Source organism: Lactuca saligna, chromosome 5, assembly GCF_052625555.1.
Source record: "Lactuca saligna cultivar CGN05327 chromosome 5, ASM5262555v1, whole genome shotgun sequence".
Taxonomy (NCBI): Eukaryota; Viridiplantae; Streptophyta; class Magnoliopsida; order Asterales; family Asteraceae; genus Lactuca; species Lactuca saligna.
The window spans coordinates 29270887-29294449 of NC_136421.1; the positions used below are offsets into that span (position 1 = coordinate 29270887).

Below are 23563 nucleotides of genomic sequence, written 5' to 3' on the forward strand. Positions count from 1 at the left end.
CAAATAATCTTTTAAAGACAATATCCTTAAAAAAATATCCACTAAATACCAATTCCCCTTTTACCCCTGTTTCTTTCGCAAAAATGGTTGACAAATCATCATAAAAGTAACACTTTTTGAAAAGTTTTCTTGGTGGGGTGTCGTAATTTCTTGATTTTTGGTAGCATGCCCATCTCTTTCGTTCTTTTGTTTTATATAATTTACAAACTTTCTCACTTAAATACTTTTATCTAAAAGATTTTCGTAACTCATAATCCATCATAAATCTATGTCATTCATCTGTACACTCCACAAGTAAAGAAAATTAAATCCCGGTGAAAAGTAGCTTTCTTAATTAAATTAGCATGATTGAATGAAACAAAAAGCTGCAGTTTTGCCTCTGAATATAAAAATCCTTTCCCTTTTGCATTTAATTTTTTGATGACACTATTTTCTTGAAATTGTTACTTCCATTTGATTCACACTGTAAACACACACACACACACTAAAACGCATCAATTACCCTATTTGTCGTTTCTCCATTTTAACAAATTACACACCTGTAGTGAGTAGTGGGTGTGTCCATTACTACTACTCCATGTGGGTTGTTTGCTCATATTTTTTGTCATTTGTTTTCATCGTTTCTTTATCAAAATCAAAATCATTGCATTTTTAGCTCCATAAATACCCCCCCAATCCTAATTTCTTCACTCTTTCCACTATTTTTCCACCAATATCATTATACAACCAACCATTTTCGATCTGGGTTTCTTCATTGCAGATTTGGGGGTGATATCATAACTTCGCCGGAAAAGAAAGATGGCCGGAGGTGGAGGCGGAGGAAAATCCGACGAGCCAGCACCACACCCACCCAAAGATCAGCTTCTTGGTGTGACTTACTGCATTACAAGTCCACCCCCATGGCGTAAGTTTGTTTCATATTAGATAGATGTTCATGTTCCTCTTTTTGAAAAAAAGTTATTTCAGATTCTTTATATAGCAAGTGGGTTGTTCTAAATTAGGTTGTTTTAGGGTTTCTTTAAGGCTCGCATATCTGGTAACCAAATTCATTCTGATTCCTGTACAATCATTCCATGTTTCTTATTTAATTCGAACTTTACCATTTACTTTTATTAATTCCTACAAATATTCTTCGTATCTAGTTTCCAATTTCGTTCTTTATACTTTTAGCATATTCCGAGAAATTAAGGTTATGTTATCCTTTCTTTTTCTGCAGCTGAAGCTATTCTACTTGGGTTTCAGCATTATCTAGTAATGCTCGGCACAACCGTTATTATTCCGACAGCTCTTGTTCCTCAAATGGGCGGCGGAAACGTAAGACATTAAAAAAATTAAAATTAAAAAACATATTGTTAACGCTTCTTGTAATTCAATATTCAATAGTAACGTTTTTTTAATAAATTCTATCAGGAGGAGAAAGCACAAGTCATTCAAACGCTACTTTTTGTTGCCGGGTGGAACACGTTGCTACAAACTTTGTTTGGTACTAGGTTACCAGCCGTAATTGGGGGTTCATATACTTTTGTTGCGCCCACAATCTCAATCATCTTGAATAATAGATGGAATGATCCAGATCCTATAGAGGTGAATCTCTAATGGGTGTTTGAAAATTGAAATACCAAAATTCATCTTGAAATGAGTAAATAGTGATCAAGCAACAAAATCTTGATTTTCTTTCAGAAATTCAAGAAAACAATGCGGGCAATCCAAGGTGCTTTGATTGTTGCTTCAACTCTTCAAATTGTTCTAGGGTTCAGTGGTCTGTGGCGAAATGTTGCAAGGTTGGTTCAAAATTGATTATTATAACTTTAAATAATCATAATCATAATTAAACAATTAGTTCGATTAAATGTTTTTAGAGAAATAAGACTACAAGAATATACGTGGAAAACTCCAAAAACCGGAGAATAACTACGGGCCCACTTTACCTTTTTACAATCTATCAATCTGGGACAAAATCTTTCTTTCATATTACTGTTTTAGTCAACAAATCTGATAACACGGTTTTCGTGTGAGTATTATGACATTATACGATGAGAAATATCAAATTACTCAATAAATGGAATATTTGGATATGCTTTGACCTAATTTTCATTTTAGCTAACAGTTGATTTCTTTCTTTAACATCATTGTAGATTTTTGAGTCCTCTTTCTGCTGCTCCTTTAGTGGCTCTTGCTGGTTTTGGGCTCTATGAATTTGGATTCCCCGGGGTAAGTATAAAAAAAAAAATAAAGAAATCATTTCTTCTCATGATCACATGTTCAGCTAAATACGTGAATTAAACTTGTCTTGTCTTTTTTAGGTTGCAAGATGTGTCGAAATCGGGCTTCCTCAACTCATCTTTGTAGTTGTCTTGTCACAGGTAATAATATTGTCATATTTTAATGCATTACTATGCACTTAATCTGGTAAGCTATATATGAGTTAGAAAGAAAAGAACAACTTAATACAAAAAGTACTAAATTTGGTTTGTTTGGTTTATGTGTAGTATTTGCCTCATTTGATACATTCGGGAAAAGGGATCTTTGAGAAATTTTCAGTTGTGGCATCGATTGCAATTGTTTGGATTTATGCTCATTTGCTTACGGTTGGTGGGGCCTACAATCATACGGCGCCAAAAACACAAACAAGTTGTCGTACTGATCGTTCTGGATTAATCGATGCTGCACCATGGTTAGTTACTTATTACACACTATTAATTTAGCTCTCAAATTTTTTTTATTTAATTTTGTAACGCTTTTTTTTTGTTAATACTTTTAAGGATAAGAATTCCATATCCATTTCAATGGGGCGCACCTTCTTTTGATGCTGGTGAAGCTTTTGCCATGATGATGACTGCTTTTGTTACCCTTGTTGAGGTCCGTTTGACCGTTTGACTTTTTTTTTTTCTTTTTGCTAATATTGTTAAAAGTCAAAATCGTTATTATTTACATTTTTACATGTTTCAATTATATGATTCAGTCAACTGGTGGATTCATTGCGGTTTCACGGTATGCAAGTGCAACCCCCTTGCCTCCATCTATTCTAAGCCGTGGTGTTGGTTGGCAGGTAATTATAATTCTTTTTAACTTTTAGTTAAAAATAATTATATTTTTTTTTACAAAAAGAAAAAAAAAAAAAAGACAAATATGTTTGTCTTTTCTTTTGTTGTTAGGGAATTGGCATTTTGTTGTCTGGCTTGTTTGGAACAGTAACCGGATCTTCTGTCTCTATGTAAGTGACAAATCTCAACTTTTTTTTTAGCTTCTAAATAAATCACTACTTTTATAAAAAAGTAAAATAAATGAAAAGTTTATGATTTGTTATTTGCAGTGAGAATGCGGGTCTATTGGCTGTGACCCGTGTAGGAAGTCGAAGAGTTGTACAAATCTCAGCAGGGTTCATGATTTTCTTTTCGGTTCTTGGTATTTTCTTTTCCAATTTTACCCTTTTGTATAATTTTAAAATTATCATATTCCTAAACTTTTGGAAACGATTGACAGGTAAATTTGGAGCAGTCTTTGCGTCAATTCCTGCACCAATTGTCGCTGCTCTTTACTGCCTTTTCTTCGCTTACGTGGGTAAGTTTACATAAAGTATCCAATCCGCTAACCTTTTATTAATTCATTAGAAGTAACTCCAAGGGCAATTATGTCTTTTCATGTTTCTACAGGTTCATCGGGTTTGAGTTTCCTTCAATTCTGCAACCTTAACAGCTTCCGCACAAAATTCATACTCGGGTTTTCAGTCTTTTTGGGCTTGTCTGTACCCCAATATTTCAACGAATACGAAGCCATTAATGGATATGGCCCTGTTCACACTTCAGGAAGATGGGTGCGTACATTAATAACCTAATTTTTTAGTAATTTTCCAAGATTTTTAGATATTATAAGAAAAAATTGAAATCTAGGAGACCCCACGAAAGAAAGTTTTGATCTTGGCCTATCTATACAATTATTGACCTCGATTTATGTTGTTTTTTTTGTAGTTTAACAAAATTGACCTCGATTTATGTTGGATCTATACAATAATTGACCTCGATTTATGTTTTTTTTTTTTTTTTTTTTTTTTGTAGTTTAACAATATGGTGAATGTTCCATTTTCATCGGAAGCTTTTGTGGCTGGTGTTGTGGCGTATTTTCTTGATAATACACTTCACAAGGATAGTTCGATAAGAAAAGACAGGGGCAAACATTGGTGGGACAAGTTTAGATCGTTCCACACTGACTCAAGAAGTGAAGAGTTTTACTCATTGCCATTCAATCTCAACAAATACTTTCCAGCTGTGTGATTTATATAACTATTGTTTTTTTTTTAGTCAAATATGTATCTAATCTTTGTGCTAAAGTAGTTCATGTTCAATTTGTATCTCAACCGAGTGATTCTTAGAACATTCCCCAACACGGGTAAGATGGATCCAAAGGAGAAAGGTTAAGTTTTTGTTGCTTTCAAATTCTTACGAACATTGTCTCCCCACTTTTGTAATAGAAATCTTGATTCCTGAATATGTTCCGAGTTTTGAATATCTCATGCACTTGTAAACAATATTACGATTATTGATAAGAAACCTCTAGTATGGTTGTTGAAACATCGATGGTAACAATGAGCTACTTTAAATAGTTACTTGAAAATAACAATTTTGTATTATATTGAAAAACAAAGTCCTCAAAATGTAAAAGTTTAAAGAAAGTGTTAAGGCATATGAGTGTAACTACAATATGTTTAGTAGATACTTATCAATCGGGGAAAGAAACATTAAAGTGTAGGCATCTATATAAAATGTCATGACTATTATAGGTTTGTGAACCTAAGATTATACAAGCATTAACTTGTCAACCATTGGTTTATTGAACAAAAATCATACAAACATTGACTAGCCAAAACATAGGATCAATGGCCTGATCATATGTCATAACCTATCCTAAGTGGAAGCATAAAAACATGTTCAAAGTAAAGTTTCAAAGGAAATAGTTAATACTCATTTTCCAAAACTCATTTCAAACATATGATGTTCCAAATAAAAGAGAATTTAGGTACGCAAAATATAGTAATGACATGTATTAATGGGTAATGAATTCACATAAACTTGTTGCTATATACTTCACTTCCAATGTTGTTGGTTGTCTAGTTGTCACCTAAATATTGACATAACTCGAGTAATTACTAACTAACTGCATTCTAAAAATCTTGATCATAGTTCATGATCCTAAACATCTGATTTTAAACATTTCATGTCATCTTTAAGATCATGGAAAAAGAATGGAAGCAATTGGAGTAGACTAGGACTTTACAAAAAATTTAGTTTTCCAATCACATAGGTTTACTCGGTAGAGGGGAATTTTCTTTGTTATTTCACTCGGTCGAAATGTCAAATGGATTTTCTAGACAACACCACTTTGAGTTTTAACTGCCTTTAAGTTTCCCAAACTTGTCCAAATCAATTTTAACCCATTCTATTCCATTTCTAATGACCTTGTATCATTATCTAACGTTCATATACTTGTTTTAAACACTAATTAAAATCCTAACTTCATCACTAATTAACATCCTAACTTCATCACTAATCCAATGATTTCTTTGCTAGATAGAGCTTTAATGATTTATAGTTTCAAAAGTTTTATTAACTTTATTAGAAGTTGCAATAGCTTCTAAATAAGAAATTAGCTTAACTATGATTTAATGCTATAAACATGAACCATTTCACGTGGATAAGAGAATAAATAGGAATAAAAATAGGAAAATATTTAATTTCTCTTCAATTAAGAAAAACACAAATCATAACAAATCTAAAGCTAGAACATTTGTTGTTGGCTTTTTATAAAACCTTTCCATTTTTAAGACAAAGTTTATATATATATATATATATATATATATATATATATATATATATATATATATATATATATATATATATATATATATATATATATAATCACAATTATTTTATAAAATACAATATTTTATAAAACTTTTCTTTATTTTTATGAAAATTACTTAAATATTTTAATAAATAAATTTGAAATAATATCGCTTCAGATTAATGAAGAAAAACAACATCCGTACCTTAATAATATTTCTTCCCTTGAAGTCTTGCAATATGCATATAGACACAATGACACCTCTTTTCGATATCACACATGGTATCTATGCTCGACGTTTTGACGAAGACTCCTAAAGATTCAAAGAAACACCATAATTAGGGAAAATTTGTGAAATTGCCAAAAAAAAGAAAAGAAAAGGGGGGGGGGGGGGGGGGGGGGTTGAAAAAAATGACAAAGAAAATAGAAGTTTCAAAAAATGACCATGATTTCCGCAGAGATGGTTTTTGCTGAACTCGTTCAGATCGGAGGAATTGGAAAAGCTCTAATGGAAGTGACGTGACAATGGTAATTTCGTAAAAGCACAAAGAAAACTTAACAAAATTGAAAGGGTGTATTGAAAAAAATTGTGTTTGAACTTACCAAAATCGAATAAATTGTATTTGAAATCCTTTGAAAAAATTGTGTTTGAAATTGAAAAAACTTACCAAAATCATTTTTTGGCCATGGTTATGCGAAGAACAAACCCTTTAAAAGGATCCTGTGAAGAATTACAATTGTTCAGAGGGTCCCTTTGAAGGGATTGTTCTTCGCATAACCATGATCAAAAAACGATTTTGATAAATGTTTTTTGTTACTTTAACAAGGTCTCACCATTTCCTACATGCCATTGATTCAATATAACAAATTAAACTATAAAACTACGTTTATAAGATAATTCTTCATAGCACCCTTTCAACTTTGTTATTCATTTTTTTTAATGAATTACCCCTGCCACGTCACTTCCTCAAAGCTGAAGGAGTTCCATAGAAACCCTTTCTGCATAACCCGTGGTCAATCTCTAAAACTTCTATTTTCTAGGTCATTTTTTTCCAACACACATTTTTTTGGTCATTTCACAAATTTTCCCGGTAACTAGTATAATGAAACTCATAAAAATATAAAAAAGGAAAGTAAAACCCTGAGTTCCCTTCAAAATCCCAAATAAGCCTAAATTGATCGGTTCATGTATGAAAAAGTAAATGATCTCCCACATCAATCTCTAAACTTATTCTTCTCATAACTTCATTTAGCTTCAAATTTATCTCTGTGATTCTAGGATGAAGCTTATCTGCAACAAGAAATTCATGTACAACACCATCAATCTCAATATAACTACAACCCGGGGTTGAAGTCGAATCACCCTCTTTATCACTCTTGGATTCTCTTATCTTTCTTACATTATCCCATTGGCCCAAAGATGCATACAAATTCGAAAGCAGAACATGCCCTCCACCATCTCTTCTTGTAACATGTTCAATAATCCTCTCTGCAAGACCTGCATTTCCATGGAGTCGACAAGCACTCAACAATGCTCTATAAATAACACCATCAGGTTCCATACCCATTTTCTTAACAGCTTTGAATGCATCTTCAAGTTCACCAGCGCGACTTAAAAGGTCTATCAAGCATCCAAAATGTTCAAGTTTGGGTGAAATCCCCCATAATCGCTCCATATTGTTGAAAATCAAGATTCCTTCTTTAACTTTCCCTGAATGGCTACATGCGTTAAGAACACTAACAAGGGTGATGTTATCAGGTTTGATGTTTTCTGCTAGCATTTCAGTGAACATCTGGAGTGCGTCTTTACCAAGTCCGTGCATAGATAATCCTGAAATCAAGCTTGTCCATGTCAGAAGGTCTCGTTTGTTTATTCCATTGAAAACCTGCTTTGCGTAATCTATTTTCCCACATTTTGCATACATATCGATTAGAGCAGTTGCGATGTTTGAGGTTTTTGGGACGCCATTTTTGTCTATGTAAAAATGGATCCATTTTCCTTGGTTTAGTTGACCAAGATGAGCGCAAGCTGAAAGGACGCTGACATAAATTGCTTCATTGGGCTCGACGTCACCATTAATCAACATCTCATTAAAGCATCTTAAAGCATGATTATACATCTTGTGGCCGACATAACCCGCGATCATTACTGCCCACGATACCTCGTTTCTTTCAGGCATTTTCGCAAACAGTTCTTCTGCTTGCGGTATCTTGCCACCCGTTGCATACCCTTTGACCAGACTCGTCCAGGTAACTGTATCTCGTCGAGACATTTCATCGAACACTTTCTGGGCAGATTCCGTTCTTGAATACACAACGTACATATTTACTAAAGCGTTGCCTACACAAACATCTGAATCATACCCAAGTTTAATTACCATTGTATGACAGTTTTGAGCAAAACCCAACAGTGTCCGATGGTGTGAACAAGCTGTAATGGTAAACGTAAAGGTGTAATCATCTGGAACTGCTAAAGAGTGGCACCCACCAAGCAGATGCATTTCTTTGAAAAGATGCAGTGATTCTTTGTTACGCGCCGTTTTCGAATAAGCTTGAATGATGAGATTCCATAAAAAAGTGGGTGGTAACGATGGGTATCTACTGAATACCTTCCTAGCGGATTTAAGTTCTCCATGATCACTGTATAATCGAATTAACGATCCAGTAAGATTATTGCTTTTAACTAATGATCTAAATATGACCTGGGCGTGAATTTTCTTAGTTTGCTTCAGTGATGGCCGTTGTTTTAACAGCTCATACAAACGAACCTTTGGTTGGCTCATGAGTTGTCACTTGTCAGAAAGGTGTTTGATGAAATGCGTTGGAGAAAAATATTCAATAAACCTATATCTAGCTCAAGGGTTGTCACGCATCACTTCATCTTTCAAAAAAAGTAGTGACAGATGAACAGATCCATATATATATATATAATAAAATCGAAGTAAAATTGAATGGAAATATAACAAGACAACAGAAAAAACCAATCAAAAGCCTCAAATAATCACAAGAAGTCAAGAACCACACATCCTTACAACCCCACACCAACTTTATTCAGTAATGACAAGTTATTCACTCAACACACGCAGTCAAAACTCAAAAAAGTTCAAATCTTGTAAATAATCTTCTTTGAACAACATAAGAAAAAACACAGACTTGCAAAAACTCTGCTCAAAATATAGTTTAACATTCAGAAACCCGATCTTGAATTTAATCTCAGATCATCAAACTTCGGTTGTGTTCTCAGTCACCCCATTGGGCACTCCATGATTTGGTTCATGTTGCTTGTCAAATTGACTGAAATTTCCCTTCGCCATGAAAAGCTGTGCATGGTGATGCTTGCAATAAAGCTGATGCTCATGAGCCACGTAGTTTGATGGACTTATATGACACCCTCCATAGCTACACTTGAAACATGCCTTGTGGTATGCATTTCCATCAACACCCACCTGAAAAAACATCATCAAGATTGTGAATCTTTAAAAAAGATTGAAACTTTATCGATTAATTTCAACTATTTCATGCGAATTCTTGTTTATTACTTTACCTTTTCAATTGGGTAGACGGTTTTCTTGCAAGAAACACATTTGTCTTGTGTTCCACCAAACATACTCGATACTTTACTGTTAGATTGCCCCTGAAAGTTTTCACATAACAAATATTAGCGTCACATCACTTTAAGAATCTATGCAACATGCTTCTTTTAACCCTTTTTTAAACAAACATAAAATGGGAAAAAAAAATGTAATTTTGTTACATTAAACGGTTAAAAGAAAGCATTTCCAATTATGGAGTACCTGATCAGAAGATCTATCAACTCTAACAGTTTTAGGGGTACCTGTTAAGACATGAAAAGTGATATCGCTTTATGTTTTTGTCATATGTGTAATTGGTTAATACTATTTTGTAATAGACTCAAAGCTGTACTTTTCTCTATATTAATACAAGATTCGACACCTTCTTCACTACAATTACTGTGTGTTCTTGCTTGTATTACAATCATAATTCCACATTTGGTCAATTATTTGGATCTAACAGAGTGAATTAGTAGCAAGATTCTGTTATTTTGTCATTATTGAAAGATGTTTATAACTTTTTGGTAAGTAATTAAGAGTAAAGGACTAAACTAACCTTCAAAACTCTTATCCAAACTGCCAGTCAATTTGAAGAGCTGATCGAAATGAGGTTGACAGTATAATACTCCTTCAAAAGAGCTGTAATTACTTAACTGCAATAAAAAATCGAAAGATATTACTTTTATAATGTGTGTGTTTTTTTTCATACGAAGGATGTCGTAATTACACAAAACCAAGATCATTAATAGCAAAACTATGAACTGAGTTTTCAATAAAACTCCATCAGATGAATCAATAAATTCGGTTTTAACTATTTAATATCACAAATAGCAAAAATATTCATTAAAACCAAAAAAAAGAATACTTAAATAGCTCATAAATCTTTATCAGATGAACCTAAACTTGAACACTGGTCATTTCAAATCAATAATCACAGTAAGCCAAGATCAAAAAAAGCGCAAAAGATTCAACAAAAGATAAACTTGTGTTACTTTAAATTAATGATCACAGAAAACCCGGATCAAAAATAAAAGACTCATTAAAACTAATAAACTCTCCTTCAATAATTAAAATCAACTTTGGTTACTTTAAATCAATAATCAAACAAAACCCAGATCAGAAAAGGTGCTAATTAACATATGCAATAAAACTCAAGAATCAGAAAGAGATATTAGAGCATAATTCTAACAAAAACAGATTAAATCGAAGTTGGGATCATGGTTTACTAAAATAAGAAGTCAAAAGAAAGATAAAAACCTTGAGGGTGCTTTTGCAATGGTGACATCGAAAACAAGCCCTGTGATAAACTTTATTATCAACAGTGAGTTCATCCACCAAGTAAACAGTCTTTTCACAAGCCTTACACTTTTGTGTTGTCCCTCCATAGGAAGCCATTTTTGATGATCTTTCTTTCAAAGATTCAACAGATTTCAACACCCAACAGCGATCGAATCAAGCAACCCAAAAAGCAAACGGAAATCTGTGATCAATCAAGAAAAGGAGAACACTTGTTTGTGTGTGTATGTGTATGTGTGTGTGTGTGTGTGTGTGTGTGTTGGTGGAGTCTAATAAGAGGGCCGTGGGTTTACAACAAGATCGTCGGGGGGAGTCAAACACTGTTCTGTAGCTGTCAATTGTGGGGTCATCTTGGTAATTAGGCCAGGAGATGGGGCTGATTATTAGGTGGAATTTGTGCGAGATTACCGTATTGCCCTTTCGACTTTTGAGTTTTTAGGAGGGAAGACATGTCCTCCTTCCAACCAAAAAGTTCTGCGTTTAACAAAAGCAATCCAGATTCGGATGTTCAAACTTCAGAGTGTTCTCACGGTAAATACAAAATAATACTCCTATATTTATGAGTAAATTACAGTTTTGGTCCCTTTTGTTTACATTAATCTGCGGTTTTAGTCTAATTCTGAATTTTTGACATGACTTGTGATTTCCAAAAGTTATATGCGTTCTTGTGGTCCCCAAGATTCACTACGTGAATTCTCATATGTTTAATGCGTGTAAGACCTCTTTATTTTTATTTTATTTGGTTATATTGACATTATTAGTGGTGCGTTTTTAGTATTAAAATCAATCCATAATCGAAATCGGTCCCATAATTGAACTGTTTGTATGTATATTGTCCGGTACTTGTTCTTGGATTTCAAGCAATTTGATATTCAGTATAACCGGTAACGGTAACAAGAAAAGTCTTGTTTCCTCTCGTTAATACAAGAAACCAACTAGTTATAAGTATGAAGATATAAAAATTTCTTTATGTACATGCTACTCTTGATCTCCATGTTTAAACCAAAATAAGTAATCGTTACCATTTTAAAATCAAATCAACATTATAAATTAAGATATAAAAATCATCTTCAAGTACTTGAAGAATGGATCGATTTGTGTCTCTGTTGTTCTTTTGTTTTGCGTATTATAGTTGAAGCAAGAATAATGGAAGCAACTAAAGCAAGTCGCATAAGATTTTATTTCCCGTCATGCAATCTTGTGTCTATTTTTTTATATTTTTTTATCATGACTGAATTCACGTAAGGATGATATATTATTAGGCCTTTATTCTTTGCTGTTAGGGCTTTTTTTTATTTATAAGTTCATGTTAGAGATCATCTTTATCTTCAAGTAAGAGAGCATCTTCACATGTAATTGTTTACAATCATGCCTCTTTTATTTCGTATACAAGTGTTTAGGTCATTCAAATTTGATTATATTGATACATGTTTGTATGATAGATTACTTAGTTGTTATTATAATTAATTAGAATTGCTAGAATCATGTGTAATAATGATATGTGTTTTGGTAAAGTTTAGGGACCTAAAGTTAAACTTTACATAACTATACTTTAGTTAGTAAAGTTTTAGTTTTGGTACCTAAACTTTCGAAGGTTATTGACTCCTAACCAATTTCCTTTTTTTTTTTTTTATTTTTTTTTTATTATTTTTTTTTATTTATAACACTATATATACTTTTAGAAAGTTGTTATTTTGGTCTCTTAACTTTTAAAACTTGAAGTTCCTACCCATTCCCATCTTTTGTAACATTCTAGGTATTTTTAGAAACTTTTTTGTCCCTAAACATTCCAAAGTTGCGGTTTCCTACCCAAATCCCGTTTTTTTTTTTCAATAACATTGCAATACTTTAATAAAGTACAAACAACCCCCAAAGTTAATTGTTTCATACTTTACTCGTTTAATTAATATACTTAACTACTTAAGTCGTTGTATTATTTAATGACATTTAATGTCACTTAATTAATTTAAATGTCAAATAAATATTTTTAATTAAATTGAATTAATATTTAGATTTTTTTTTGAAACCGCCGAGATTTTATAAATAAAACCCTCGCAAGTAAGAAACTAAACGAGGGTCAAGGAAAATACATAGAAATACAATTCAAGAAGTATCAAAAGGACATACATTCCAATCTTCCCAACTACAACTTCCGCCATTACCCCTACACTTGATCCACAAGTAGGCTAGTGATTTTGTGTTCTCGGCCGCTGTTGTAGGATTACTTGCATATCTCGGAAATAGTCTTTTATTCCTTAATTTCCACAGGACCCATAACATACCATAGCAAATTGCAATGAACCTCTATCTTTGTTTTGAGCCTTTACCCCACTTAGCTGCAAAATCCATAGCTCCCCCACATTTTGACCTTCCCAAGAGTCAATCTTACACCACTTGAGAATTTTATCACGCACCAAACAAGCGAATGGACAGCGAATAAATATGTGATCAACATCTTCCATTTGGTTGATACATGAACCGCAGTACATGGAATCAATCGGGATGTTCCTTTGAATAAGTGCCATGGCAGAAGGAATACGCCCCTGAACTGCTCTCCACACAAAACCTAACACCTTTATAGGTATTAACTTACACCAATTGATCTTAATACAACCAAAATTAATCGATTGATTATTATCAATCATATGCCTGAGAATCGAGACTTTATATTTGCTGGATTAGTGTCTAAGTCCATAACTATTTTGGTATGTACTTGACCCGATTATGAGCATGGTCCTTTTGGGTTGCCTTCACCATAGCAATATGTAGGATGATTTAAGGAGAGAAAGGTTTAAATATGATTTATTAATATATTATGAGAATAATATATTAAAGGAGAAATCATATTGTTTAATTAATATTAGTCAAGAATTAATTGATAATTAATTTTTGTGGCTAAAAGAGATTAATTAAATTCAGGGGACTGGACTGCAATTATTGGATAATTGAGTTATTGGGCTAAGGAATACTAAAGGAATAAGGGGTGAACGAAATTATGATGGAAGCCCATCATATTTTCGTCCATAGCCTTATCCAGAAGGTTCCATGGGCTGCTTAGAGTTTAAGCTGTCCATTAGGGTTTTGACTGAAACCCTAGCAGCTTACACAAGTATATAAAGGACCCCTTAGGCTCCAAAAACGTGGAAAACTAATTCTCTAGGGTTTCTAGTCGTTTTTGGGTAGCCTCTCTTCTTCTCCTCTTCATCCAAGTTGCATATGGTGTTTGTGACTCCATTAGAGGTGCAACACTTGAGGCACTAAGCTTTTGAAGCCAATCCAAGCAAGGAATTGATTGTTATTGCTATATAACAATCAAAGGTAATTATATAAACCCTAATTCAGTTCATAATATGTTAGATCTAAGTTTATTAGTCTTGGATTCAAAGCATGTACAATAGAGAAACCTAGATCCAAGCATTAGGGTTTGTATGAGCACATAGGATTGTTCTTATGCTAAAAACCCATCAGTGGTATCAGAGCCTTGATTGGTTTTTGTTGTATGTGATGCTATGTTGAATTATTTACTGAAAATCGAGTTTCTTGCCTCTGCTCGACTCAACTCGGCGAGTCAGTATCTGGACTCGGCGAGTTGGCCCTACTCGGCGAGTCCAGGTCTGACTCGGCGAGTCAGTGCGTCAGGCAGAGGGTATTTCGGGATTTAGCTGCTGTTTTGACTTGGATTTGATGCTTAAATTGTTTTATGAAGTTAAAATCCGAATTTTATCTTAATTATATGTTTATCCTTGCCAAAACAATAGATAATTTCAAATATTTTAAATATTGGTTGTTTATGTGATAAATATGGATTATTTAAAGTTATTTGGTAATTATCTAATGACTAAAATAAGATTAGGTCAAATATACATAATTATGAAATTAATTGTTTAATTTGAATTATTTGTTGTTTGATCCCTAATGTTTTGAAATGTTTCAAAACTTGCCCTCAAGTTTAGGAATTTAAAATTTTGATTAAAAGTTTAATTTTGAAATGTTAAATTCTAAAACCCTAGTAATTTGAAAAGTTCAAATCACACCCTTATGGTTTTATTAATTAATTAAAGTGTATAATTATAAGTGATTTAATAAACCCATAAAGTTTTGGTTCACATTTAATTAAATTAAAAGCATAATTTACTAAGTTAAACCACCTAGTATTTTAAAAGTGTAAAATACACCCTATACTATATATAACATTAAAAGTCTAATATTATATATATGTATGAGTAAGCAGTTAGTCTTACCGTTAGTAGGCCTCATTCACGAAGCTGGTCTATAAGGGATGTTTAAGGAAATTGCCTATAAAATGGCGATTGAATGGGTATCCACTCTTACTCACTGCACTCTTGACTAATGGAGGGTCGTTAGCCGAACGGGTAGGATAGGACAGAAACCTTCCATTATAAGTATAATGAAGTACAAAGTAACTAAATGCTTTTACAAATTCCCAAATCATAGTTACTTTAGGAAAAATGTGAAATTGTATGCTAACCCATGGAATTACACTTCGTACCCTTGTCAAACGTTAGTGGAGCGTGTGTGGTTAACCGGCACACTAATTTGGGGATGACATTGGTGGCGAAGGGTGGCTCGATGCTTATCATAGATCAATGGAGCGTGTGTGGCTAACCGGCACATTGATTAGGTGATAGTAGCATTGGACACACCACGTGATTCGTATGGTTATTCAGACCTTGTTTGTGATCCTCGGCATCCCAGTCACAAATAGTAGGGCATAATCGAGATTAAACATGCCATTGAAAAGTTCAATGAATCTCAAAAGATCTAGGAGTTTCATTCATTTAAAACTTAAACTTCTTTTTCGTTTTTCATGGTGGAAATTGGTAAATCGTCATTTACCTACCTTCAGATATTCTGCAACTAGATTACGGCATCCCTCTTCTAGGTTGTAGAGTATTGTGTTGGATCCTAGCTTGATGTTTCATTTGGGTGTTACATCAAGAATTCTAATCAACATAACTTGAATTTTCTCCCGTTTTGTAGATGTCTGAATCTTACAATGGTCTGCCCAAATCCTTTGGAATAAGCTTTCCAAATGAAGATGATGTTCCGAGATACGATCAAGGAAATAAGAGTCACGCTTTACTTCCTCCACCTCCTCCAATTATTCTCCCTGACCCACAAGTTCAAAGGCTTGAAAAGTTCAAGCTCACTCAATACCTTTTGGCGAGTAAACACGAAGATGGGAAACCTGTGTGTGCACACGTCTTAGAGATGAAGTCACACATTGATAGGTTAAGCATGTTGGGTGTCGAGATTTCAAGCGAGTTGGCTATTGACTGGGTTCTTCAGTCACTTCCTAAATCATATAGTGAGTTCGTTAGAGAGTACTATATGATGGACCACGACGTGACCCTAATTGATCTCACTTATTTGCTTATAGCTGCTGAATCAGCAATGATTTGGCGTGCTGGTCAAGCAAATTTGTCTAGTGAATCAAACTCCCAAACTTTAATGGACACTGGCAACATTGGAAGTCCAGAAAGAACTAAGTCTGTGATTGTCCGATGTGCTGTGCCAAAGGAGTCCATTTGCTTTTATTGCCAAGAGAAGAGGCATTGGAGACGAAGCTGCCCTAACTACCTGAAAGATCTAAGAGATGGGAGAGTCAAGACGTATGGCTCTACTACAGGTAAGATCCATTATCTAACTCTTTTGAGTTCCTATTCTAGATTCTTAATACATGATGTGATAAGATTACATTTTGATGTTTTGTAGGATCGAAGAAAAGAGAGGAAGCTTGAGAAAAGAAGTGAGCTGAATCTAATCATGAAGAAATGGATTTCGATCGCATTACTTGAATAATGGATTCTTGAGCTACTACTTGGAGTTAGAATAGATTGTTAAGAAATATGTAATAACATAGTTTTTTCAATTGAATTGCATTGTAAGGACAAATTTTTTTCCGCAATAAAATGAAATTTGATTTTATCTTATTTATTTATCCTTGCAATGGCATGTATGAAAAATTGATGTTTGAAGGTTTCTATTATTAGAAATAATGGATTTGATTCTTAATTATATTATTTGTGGAAATATCAAAAGTTTACCATATAGGGAGAGTTTCTCATCACCCAAGTTTCAATTGGCAGAAACTTGGAATCATGCAATATGTATTGTATGATGAATGAAAAACTTTCACGTTTGGGAAACTTAGATTAATTCTTTGACAAAGTGTCAATTGAAGGACTAGGAGATCAAGTACACTAGGTTGTGTGTTGATCAACTCCACCACAAAAGTGACAAAGATATTCGTCATGATTTACTAAAGCTTAGTAAATATGATTATACTTATAAGATTAAGTATAATTCTGAGTTGATTGAAAAAGTTTCAATGAATAGTAGAACGAATAAAGAAGAATCAAGTAGGCAGAAAGATAAAAGTTTCTCTATTCTAAGAAAAGGGAGAGTACCTTTTATTTTATGATAAGTCTTAAAGATTAAGAACCGTGTCTCAATAGATCCTCTAAGTGAGTCTTAGTGCAATTGCATGTCTAAAAAGAGGTATCAAGTATTGTAGAAATGGTTAAATCAATAAGTCAATCATACTTCGTTCCAATATCAAGTCTTAGAGTCAAGACTGTGACTTGAGTGAAAAAAAAATCTTTAGTAGGTTTATAACACTTAACAAATGTGGAATTTGAAAAAGTTTTCTTATTCTTGCACATTAGAAATTGGTAAGTTGTGATGTCTTGGATAAGACAAAGACCAACTAGGACCAATTTGTTAAGTGTTTTGTCTTGATAAATGCTTCACTAACTCTTGAATATTTGTTTGTCAAGAAATGTTTCTTGACAAGAGAATCTTATATGTCAAGAAGTCAGTGGGAGTCTTAATGGTCTTGAAAAGTTTCAAGAACAAATCAAGAATAAACCTTATCGATCATCACTAGCACACGACTTGAGGTTTACAACCTATCGTGCTGACATTATTTTGTTTCTGTGCCATTCCAATTGAGTTAATTGTGTATATGAGTTCTATGAGTTCTCATTTGAATACACACTAAAGCCTTAGTCGATGGAAAGTACATTGATATATAAGGACAAGTTACTAAACTACTTAGAAGACATGGTGGGCACTCGTGTTACCATGGGGCAAGAAATCAAGATTAAGAAAGTTCAGTCCATATGAGTTTGGATTTGTCGCAGACCTTGGTTTTGGCAAATCCACATGGATAGGAACTCATACACCATAAAATCTAAGTGTCATAAGATTCCCTCCTTCATGAAAATGACTGTGAGGAAATGCTTTCACTAAGAGAGATTTTAAGAAGATAGCGATTGTGAAAATTGTATTCTCAAAATTCGATTATGGTTACGGCATCCCTTTCCATAGTTCGAATTATGAGATTTGGCAATTTAGTTTGAACATTTGGAACTTAGTAACATAAGTTCTAAATTGTTTAAACACACATATGAGCTATCTAAGGCAAAGGTGTATAAGTTTAAGAAGCTTAGATAAAAGCTTATCGAAGCATTTGGTATTAGAAATATGAATTTCAGAAATTCAATAGGCATTGTTTTCTGGAAGTTCATTTGTTTTCTGAATACATGTCAAAGCTAGTGGGAGCATAAGTGTTATGATTATATGATAATAATCGTCATGATAGTGGGAGCATAAGTGTTATGATTGTATGATTATTATGGCGAGTATTGCAAGTTAGCAATATTAATTATAGAAAAACAAAGATTCAATTTGCAAAGTTGCATGGGTTGAAAAGTTGTTTTAATATAATTAAGGGAGAGAATATTATACTTCGTTTCAAAATCTAAAGCTTAGATTGAGAAATTTTAATATTTTTTCAGTCAAAGGATACATTGTGTGTTCTTAAAATTCGATTATGATTACGACATCCCTCTTCATAGTTCGAATTGTGAGAACATGACACATAAAATATTAGGGTTAAAGATTTGTAAAGTATCATATCTTTATGTAAGACATTATGCATCGTGTCCCATACGCTTCGGGTATAGGATCGATTGTAAATGCTATAGTATTTTACCATTCTAAAATTTTCCAAATGTCTTGCGCATTAAGAGGGAAAAAGGACTAGAATTGGTTTTGACTAAAATAATTAAACAACTATCAAAGTTCACTGAGGAATGGTCGCTTGTTAGTAGTTGGAAGTATGGTATTGGATGGACCATATCGACATTATTATGAATAGATAAGATTCTATTAAGAATGAGTTGTCATATGGCAAATGTGGAAATGTTTCCATATTGGGAGTTGGATATTAAGAATCTATGTCTAGATTAGAAACTTTTATGCAAGAAGGATGTTCAAAGGAATGTACTTTGAATGTGAGACTTCACGTCTATAGAATTGTCTTGTAACAATTTCTAAGTAAGTACTTTGTAATCTCATTAGCCAAGTCGTGGTGACTTTTGTGCTATGACTTTACGAAAGGATCGTTGCGTAAAATATTAGAATCTAGAATATTCTAGTAGTGGAAGAACCTTGTGTTCTTACACTAATAATGGGGATTGAGGAATTGTGAAATGAGAATCATTGGAAAAGTTTTCAATTGTTCTATTTCACAAAGCATGGACCATAGGAAACAAAGTGTGCATGCTTAGAGCAGGGGACAGTTGTCGTTGTAATCCAAGTAATAAGTTGATTATCCGAAACATTAAATGATAAATAATAAGTAATCAATATGGCGGATAAATAGAAGTGTTTTATTTACTCTCACAAGTTTGGGGCCATATAGGATTAAGTATTATTGTTATGTTTCAGTTTGCATGTTTTGACTTCCAGAATAACTAGGTTATTCAAACATCCACAGTCGGTCATACGTTGGGAGTAGGTATGAATAAAGACTGTCATGAATCTGTCTGTAGATTGTCTGAAGTGTTTAGACATGGCACAAGTTTGCTGCAGAGTTCATGAGTGCTTTGATAAGATTAGAGTATTGGATTAAACCCACGCTCACTTAGATCACTTCATGGTTTTATCACGAGTGATTAGTGAGACGATAATATTGTATATTCTTGAAACCGAGACATGTGAGTTGTTATTTGTTGGTCGGTTGCACATTGATAATAAGTAAACGCACCAGTAACTTGGTGTTATAAAACTTATTGTTGTGTATGATTCGATCAGTAAATGCAAGCGAGCATTTGAGTCAAAGTTTATCCATTCCTTTTACCCAAAGTGGGATAAAAGCGATATATGTGGGCCTCTCGATGATTTAGTGATGACACCTAAGCGCTTGGCCAAGCCGGGACTAAGTTGATGTGTTCAATTGTAGTCTGTTGTCAGTCGTCATAAATCGGAAGTCGGGAAACAGTATAGAGAGAATGATTGAAATTCATGTCTTATGTCTATACGATATCTTGAGAATGGAGGAATATATAATCCCTTATCTAGAGGACACGCTATCTGATAAGATCAGAGTTGACAGCGGCTTTTGAAAGCTACGATTGCTGATCAGGTTATGAAGTCATACGGAAAATAGTTATTAGACTTATCCAAGTGGGAGACTGTTGGATTAGTGTCTAAGTCCATAACTATTTTGGTATGTACTTGACCCGATTATGAGCATGGTCCTTTTGGGTTGCCTTCACCATAGCAATATGTAGGATGATTTAAGGAGAGAAAGGTTTAAATATGATTTATTAATATATTATGAGAATAATATATTAAAGGAGAAATCATATTGTTTAATTAATATTAGTCAAGAATTAATTGATAATTAATTTTTGTGGCTAAAAGAGATTAATTAAATTCAGGGGACTGGACTGCAATTATTGGATAATTGAGTTATTGGGCTAAGGAATACTAAAGAAATAAGGGGTGAACGAAATTATGATGGAAGCCCATCATATTTTCGTCCATAGCCTTATCCAGAAGGTTCCATGGGCTGCTTAGAGTTTAAGCTGTCCATTAGGGTTTTGACTGAAACCCTAGCAGCCCACACAAGTATATAAAGGACCCCTTAGGCTCCAAAAACGTGGACAACTAATTCTCTAGGGTTTCTAGTCGTTTTTGGGCAGCCTCTCTTCTTCTCCTCTTCATCCAAGTTGCATATGGTGTTTGTGACTCCATTAGAGGTGCAACACTTGAGGCACTAAGCTTTTGAAGCCAATCCAAGCAAGGAATTGATTGTTATTGCTATATAACAATCAAAGGTAATTATATAAACCCTAATTCAGTTCATAATATGTTAGATCTAAGTTTATTAGTCTTGGATTCAAAGCATGTACAATAGAGAAACCTAGATCCAAGCATTAGGGTTTGTATGAGCACATAGGATTGTTCTTATGCTAAAAACCCATCAATATTTACCATCAGGGGCGATGGGGCAAGATGTAAAGTCTGATCCAGGTTGCAGCTTAATGGATTCAATTGCTTGCTCCAAGCCTAGTAGGCATTGTTGTAATCCAACATTGGTAGGATTGGATCTCCAGCACCAGTTAGGGTCATGTTCATTGATTCTATCTCTCACCTTACATTTTTTTTGTGTCTCAATTTCATATAGAGCTGGATATATCTTTCTTAATTCCGAGGATCCAATCCATATATCATTCCAAAACTGTGTATTGTCTCCAGACCTGACACATTGTTTGAGCACATCTCCGAAGTTAAAACCCACAATTTTGATCTCCTTCTTGACACCTGCAATATTGTTCCAAACACCGGTTATGGATTTCTTGGATAGATACTCTTTAGGTTTGTTGAATAAATTGTGCAATCCAAATATGATCTTCCTCCACAGGTTTGAAGTGTCAGTTCTCAATTTCCACCACCATTTTACAAGTAATGCGATGTTCAGTGCTCTTATGGATCCAACCCCTAAGCCCCCATGTTCCTTAGGGATAATAACTTTCTACCACGATACCCAGTGAATTTTCTTTTTTTCATCGCTTCCTCCCCACAGAAAAGTCCTTAATTTTTCAAGTTTTTCAATGACTTTTATAGGTGCTCTAAATAGCGAGAGATAGTATGTTGGTAAGTTACCCAACACAGAAGTGATAAGAGTCAACCGGCCTCCAAAAGATAATGATTTTGCTTTCCAGATTGTGAGTTTAGATTGAAACTTGTTGATGATTGGCTGCCAGTTTTTAACGAGATTCATATTGGCGCCAACTGGTAATCCTAAGCAGATGATGGGAAGTGTACTAGCCTCGCATCCCAGTACTGTAACACCTGCTGAGGTTTCATCACAGGACACCCCAATTCCAAAAACCTTAGATTTATTAAAATTAACCTTAAGATCGGAGGCAATGTGGAAGCAGTGTAAAATCCGAGCTAAGTTCTTCATATTCGATCTGCACCATTCACCCAAAAATAGCGCATCATCTGCATAAAACAGATGAGATAACTTAATATTGTCTCGTGGGATTTTTATGCCTTTGAATATACTTTTCTCACCAGCCGTTTTCATAGCCACATTCAGCCCCTCCATGGCTATTATGAAAAAAAACGGAGAGAGAGGATCTCCTTATCTCACCCCTTTTGACACACAAAATTCCTTGGTTGGACTTCCATTGATGATGACTGAGGCACGGGATGAGGAGAGGCAACCACGAATCCATTTTCGCCATTTATTCCCAAAACCCATATGATTATGAATTGAGTCTAAATATTCCCAATTGACGCAATCAAATGCTTTGTCAAAATCTACTTTAAAAAGTAGCACCTTCTTTTTGGTCTTTTTGGCCCAAGAGCATATTTCATTGACCACAAGGGGCCCTTCTAGAATACTTCTACCCTCCACATACGCAGACTGGGCCTCATCAATGACACTGCTGATTACAGTCTTCAATCTAGTTGCTAGCACTTTGGATATTATCTTATAGATACAACCAATCAAACTTATTGGTCTATAGTCAGCTAGAGTAGTAGGGTCTTTAGATTTAGGAGCTAATGTGATGAATGAGGAATTGCAACCTCTCGATAAGGTACTAGTTTCTTCAAATTTCCGGACAGCCTTCATCACATCGTCTTTAAAGACGTCCCAATATCTTTTGATAAACTTGAATGTGAGCCCGTCGGGGCCAGGAGCCTTGTCTCCCCCACAATTCCATATTGCATCTTTCCCCTTGTCCTTCAATACGAATGGCTTCCATCATGGAAATCGTTTTGAACCGAGAGTTTACTAGCTTTGGCCTAGATGAATTAATATTTAGATCCTGCAACATTTAACACATAAACATTAAATCGCTTAACATAAACCCTACACCCTATACCTTATACACCAAACCATAAACCATATTCTATCTAACAATTTTTCATTTGAATTATCAGGTTAATCATGCTAATAGATCTACCTACAAGAACGATGTCTAAAAAAGTCACATTCGATTTGATTGTTGAATTTTTAGAAATATTAAATATCGAAAGGGTCGTGCCTCTAGAATGTTTTGCAAGTGATGGCTCGTTTAATCTTATTTTAAATTTTAAAATATGTTCGAATTTATTTTTTAAGCATGTTTTTTGGTCACTACGTAATCCTAATTTAGGAAATAAGATTTATACTATACATATGTAAACCTAATTTAGGAAACAAGAAAAAATAATAATTTATTAGCTTTTTTTACTATATAATATAACCCAAACTGACCTTAAACTTATTGTTTTATAATATTATACATTATAATTGCTTTTTATAATATCAAATTTACTTGAAATATTTTAAAAACTTTGTATTTCTCAAACAAATTACAAAAATTGTCTAGGTTGTTTGTTAATTTTTTTTTTGCTTGTCTTCTAACGGGTTTCAAAATTGTCATTTTGGTATTTTTGCATACTTTGGTTCTTGTATTTTATCTTCCAAAATTTTCATTTTCATTTATTATTTGTATTAAATGGTGATTGTTATCATATAAAGAGAA

General features: G+C 33.8%; 3 protein-coding genes and 1 pseudogene across 3 annotated transcripts; 1 reads left to right on the forward strand and 3 right to left on the reverse strand.

The window, feature by feature from the left end:
* Positions 1-475: 475 nt before the first annotated feature.
* Positions 476-4485, forward strand: LOC145048166 (nucleobase-ascorbate transporter 6-like). Its single transcript, XM_078996600.1, has 14 exons — positions 476-904; positions 1217-1314; positions 1411-1584; positions 1681-1781; positions 2136-2211; positions 2304-2363; positions 2490-2674; positions 2763-2859; positions 2963-3049; positions 3156-3214; positions 3314-3405; positions 3484-3561; positions 3654-3814; positions 4056-4485. Exons 1-14 carry the CDS (start codon positions 799-801, stop codon positions 4269-4271), a joined length of 1590 nt encoding a protein of 529 aa, XP_078852726.1. The 5' UTR covers positions 476-798; the 3' UTR covers positions 4272-4485.
* A 2481-nt stretch (positions 4486-6966) lies between these two features.
* LOC145048939 (pentatricopeptide repeat-containing protein At5g66520 pseudogene) lies at positions 6967-8709 on the reverse strand (annotated as a pseudogene).
* A 102-nt stretch (positions 8710-8811) lies between these two features.
* LOC145048940 (LIM domain-containing protein WLIM1-like) lies at positions 8812-11051 on the reverse strand. The gene is made up of 5 exons (XM_078997590.1): positions 10668-11051; positions 9967-10063; positions 9633-9673; positions 9383-9472; positions 8812-9284 (listed from the first exon to the last, which is right to left on the reverse strand). The coding sequence occupies exons 1-5, from the start codon at positions 10803-10805 to the stop codon at positions 9060-9062; spliced, it is 591 nt and encodes a 196-aa protein (XP_078853716.1). The 5' UTR covers positions 10806-11051; the 3' UTR covers positions 8812-9059.
* A 9952-nt stretch (positions 11052-21003) lies between these two features.
* On the reverse strand, positions 21004-22134 carry LOC145045158 (uncharacterized). Its single transcript, XM_078993500.1, has 2 exons — positions 21687-22134; positions 21004-21521 (listed from the first exon to the last, which is right to left on the reverse strand). The coding sequence occupies exons 1-2, from the start codon at positions 22132-22134 to the stop codon at positions 21004-21006; spliced, it is 966 nt and encodes a 321-aa protein (XP_078849626.1).
* Between the last annotated feature and the right edge of the window lie 1429 nt (positions 22135-23563).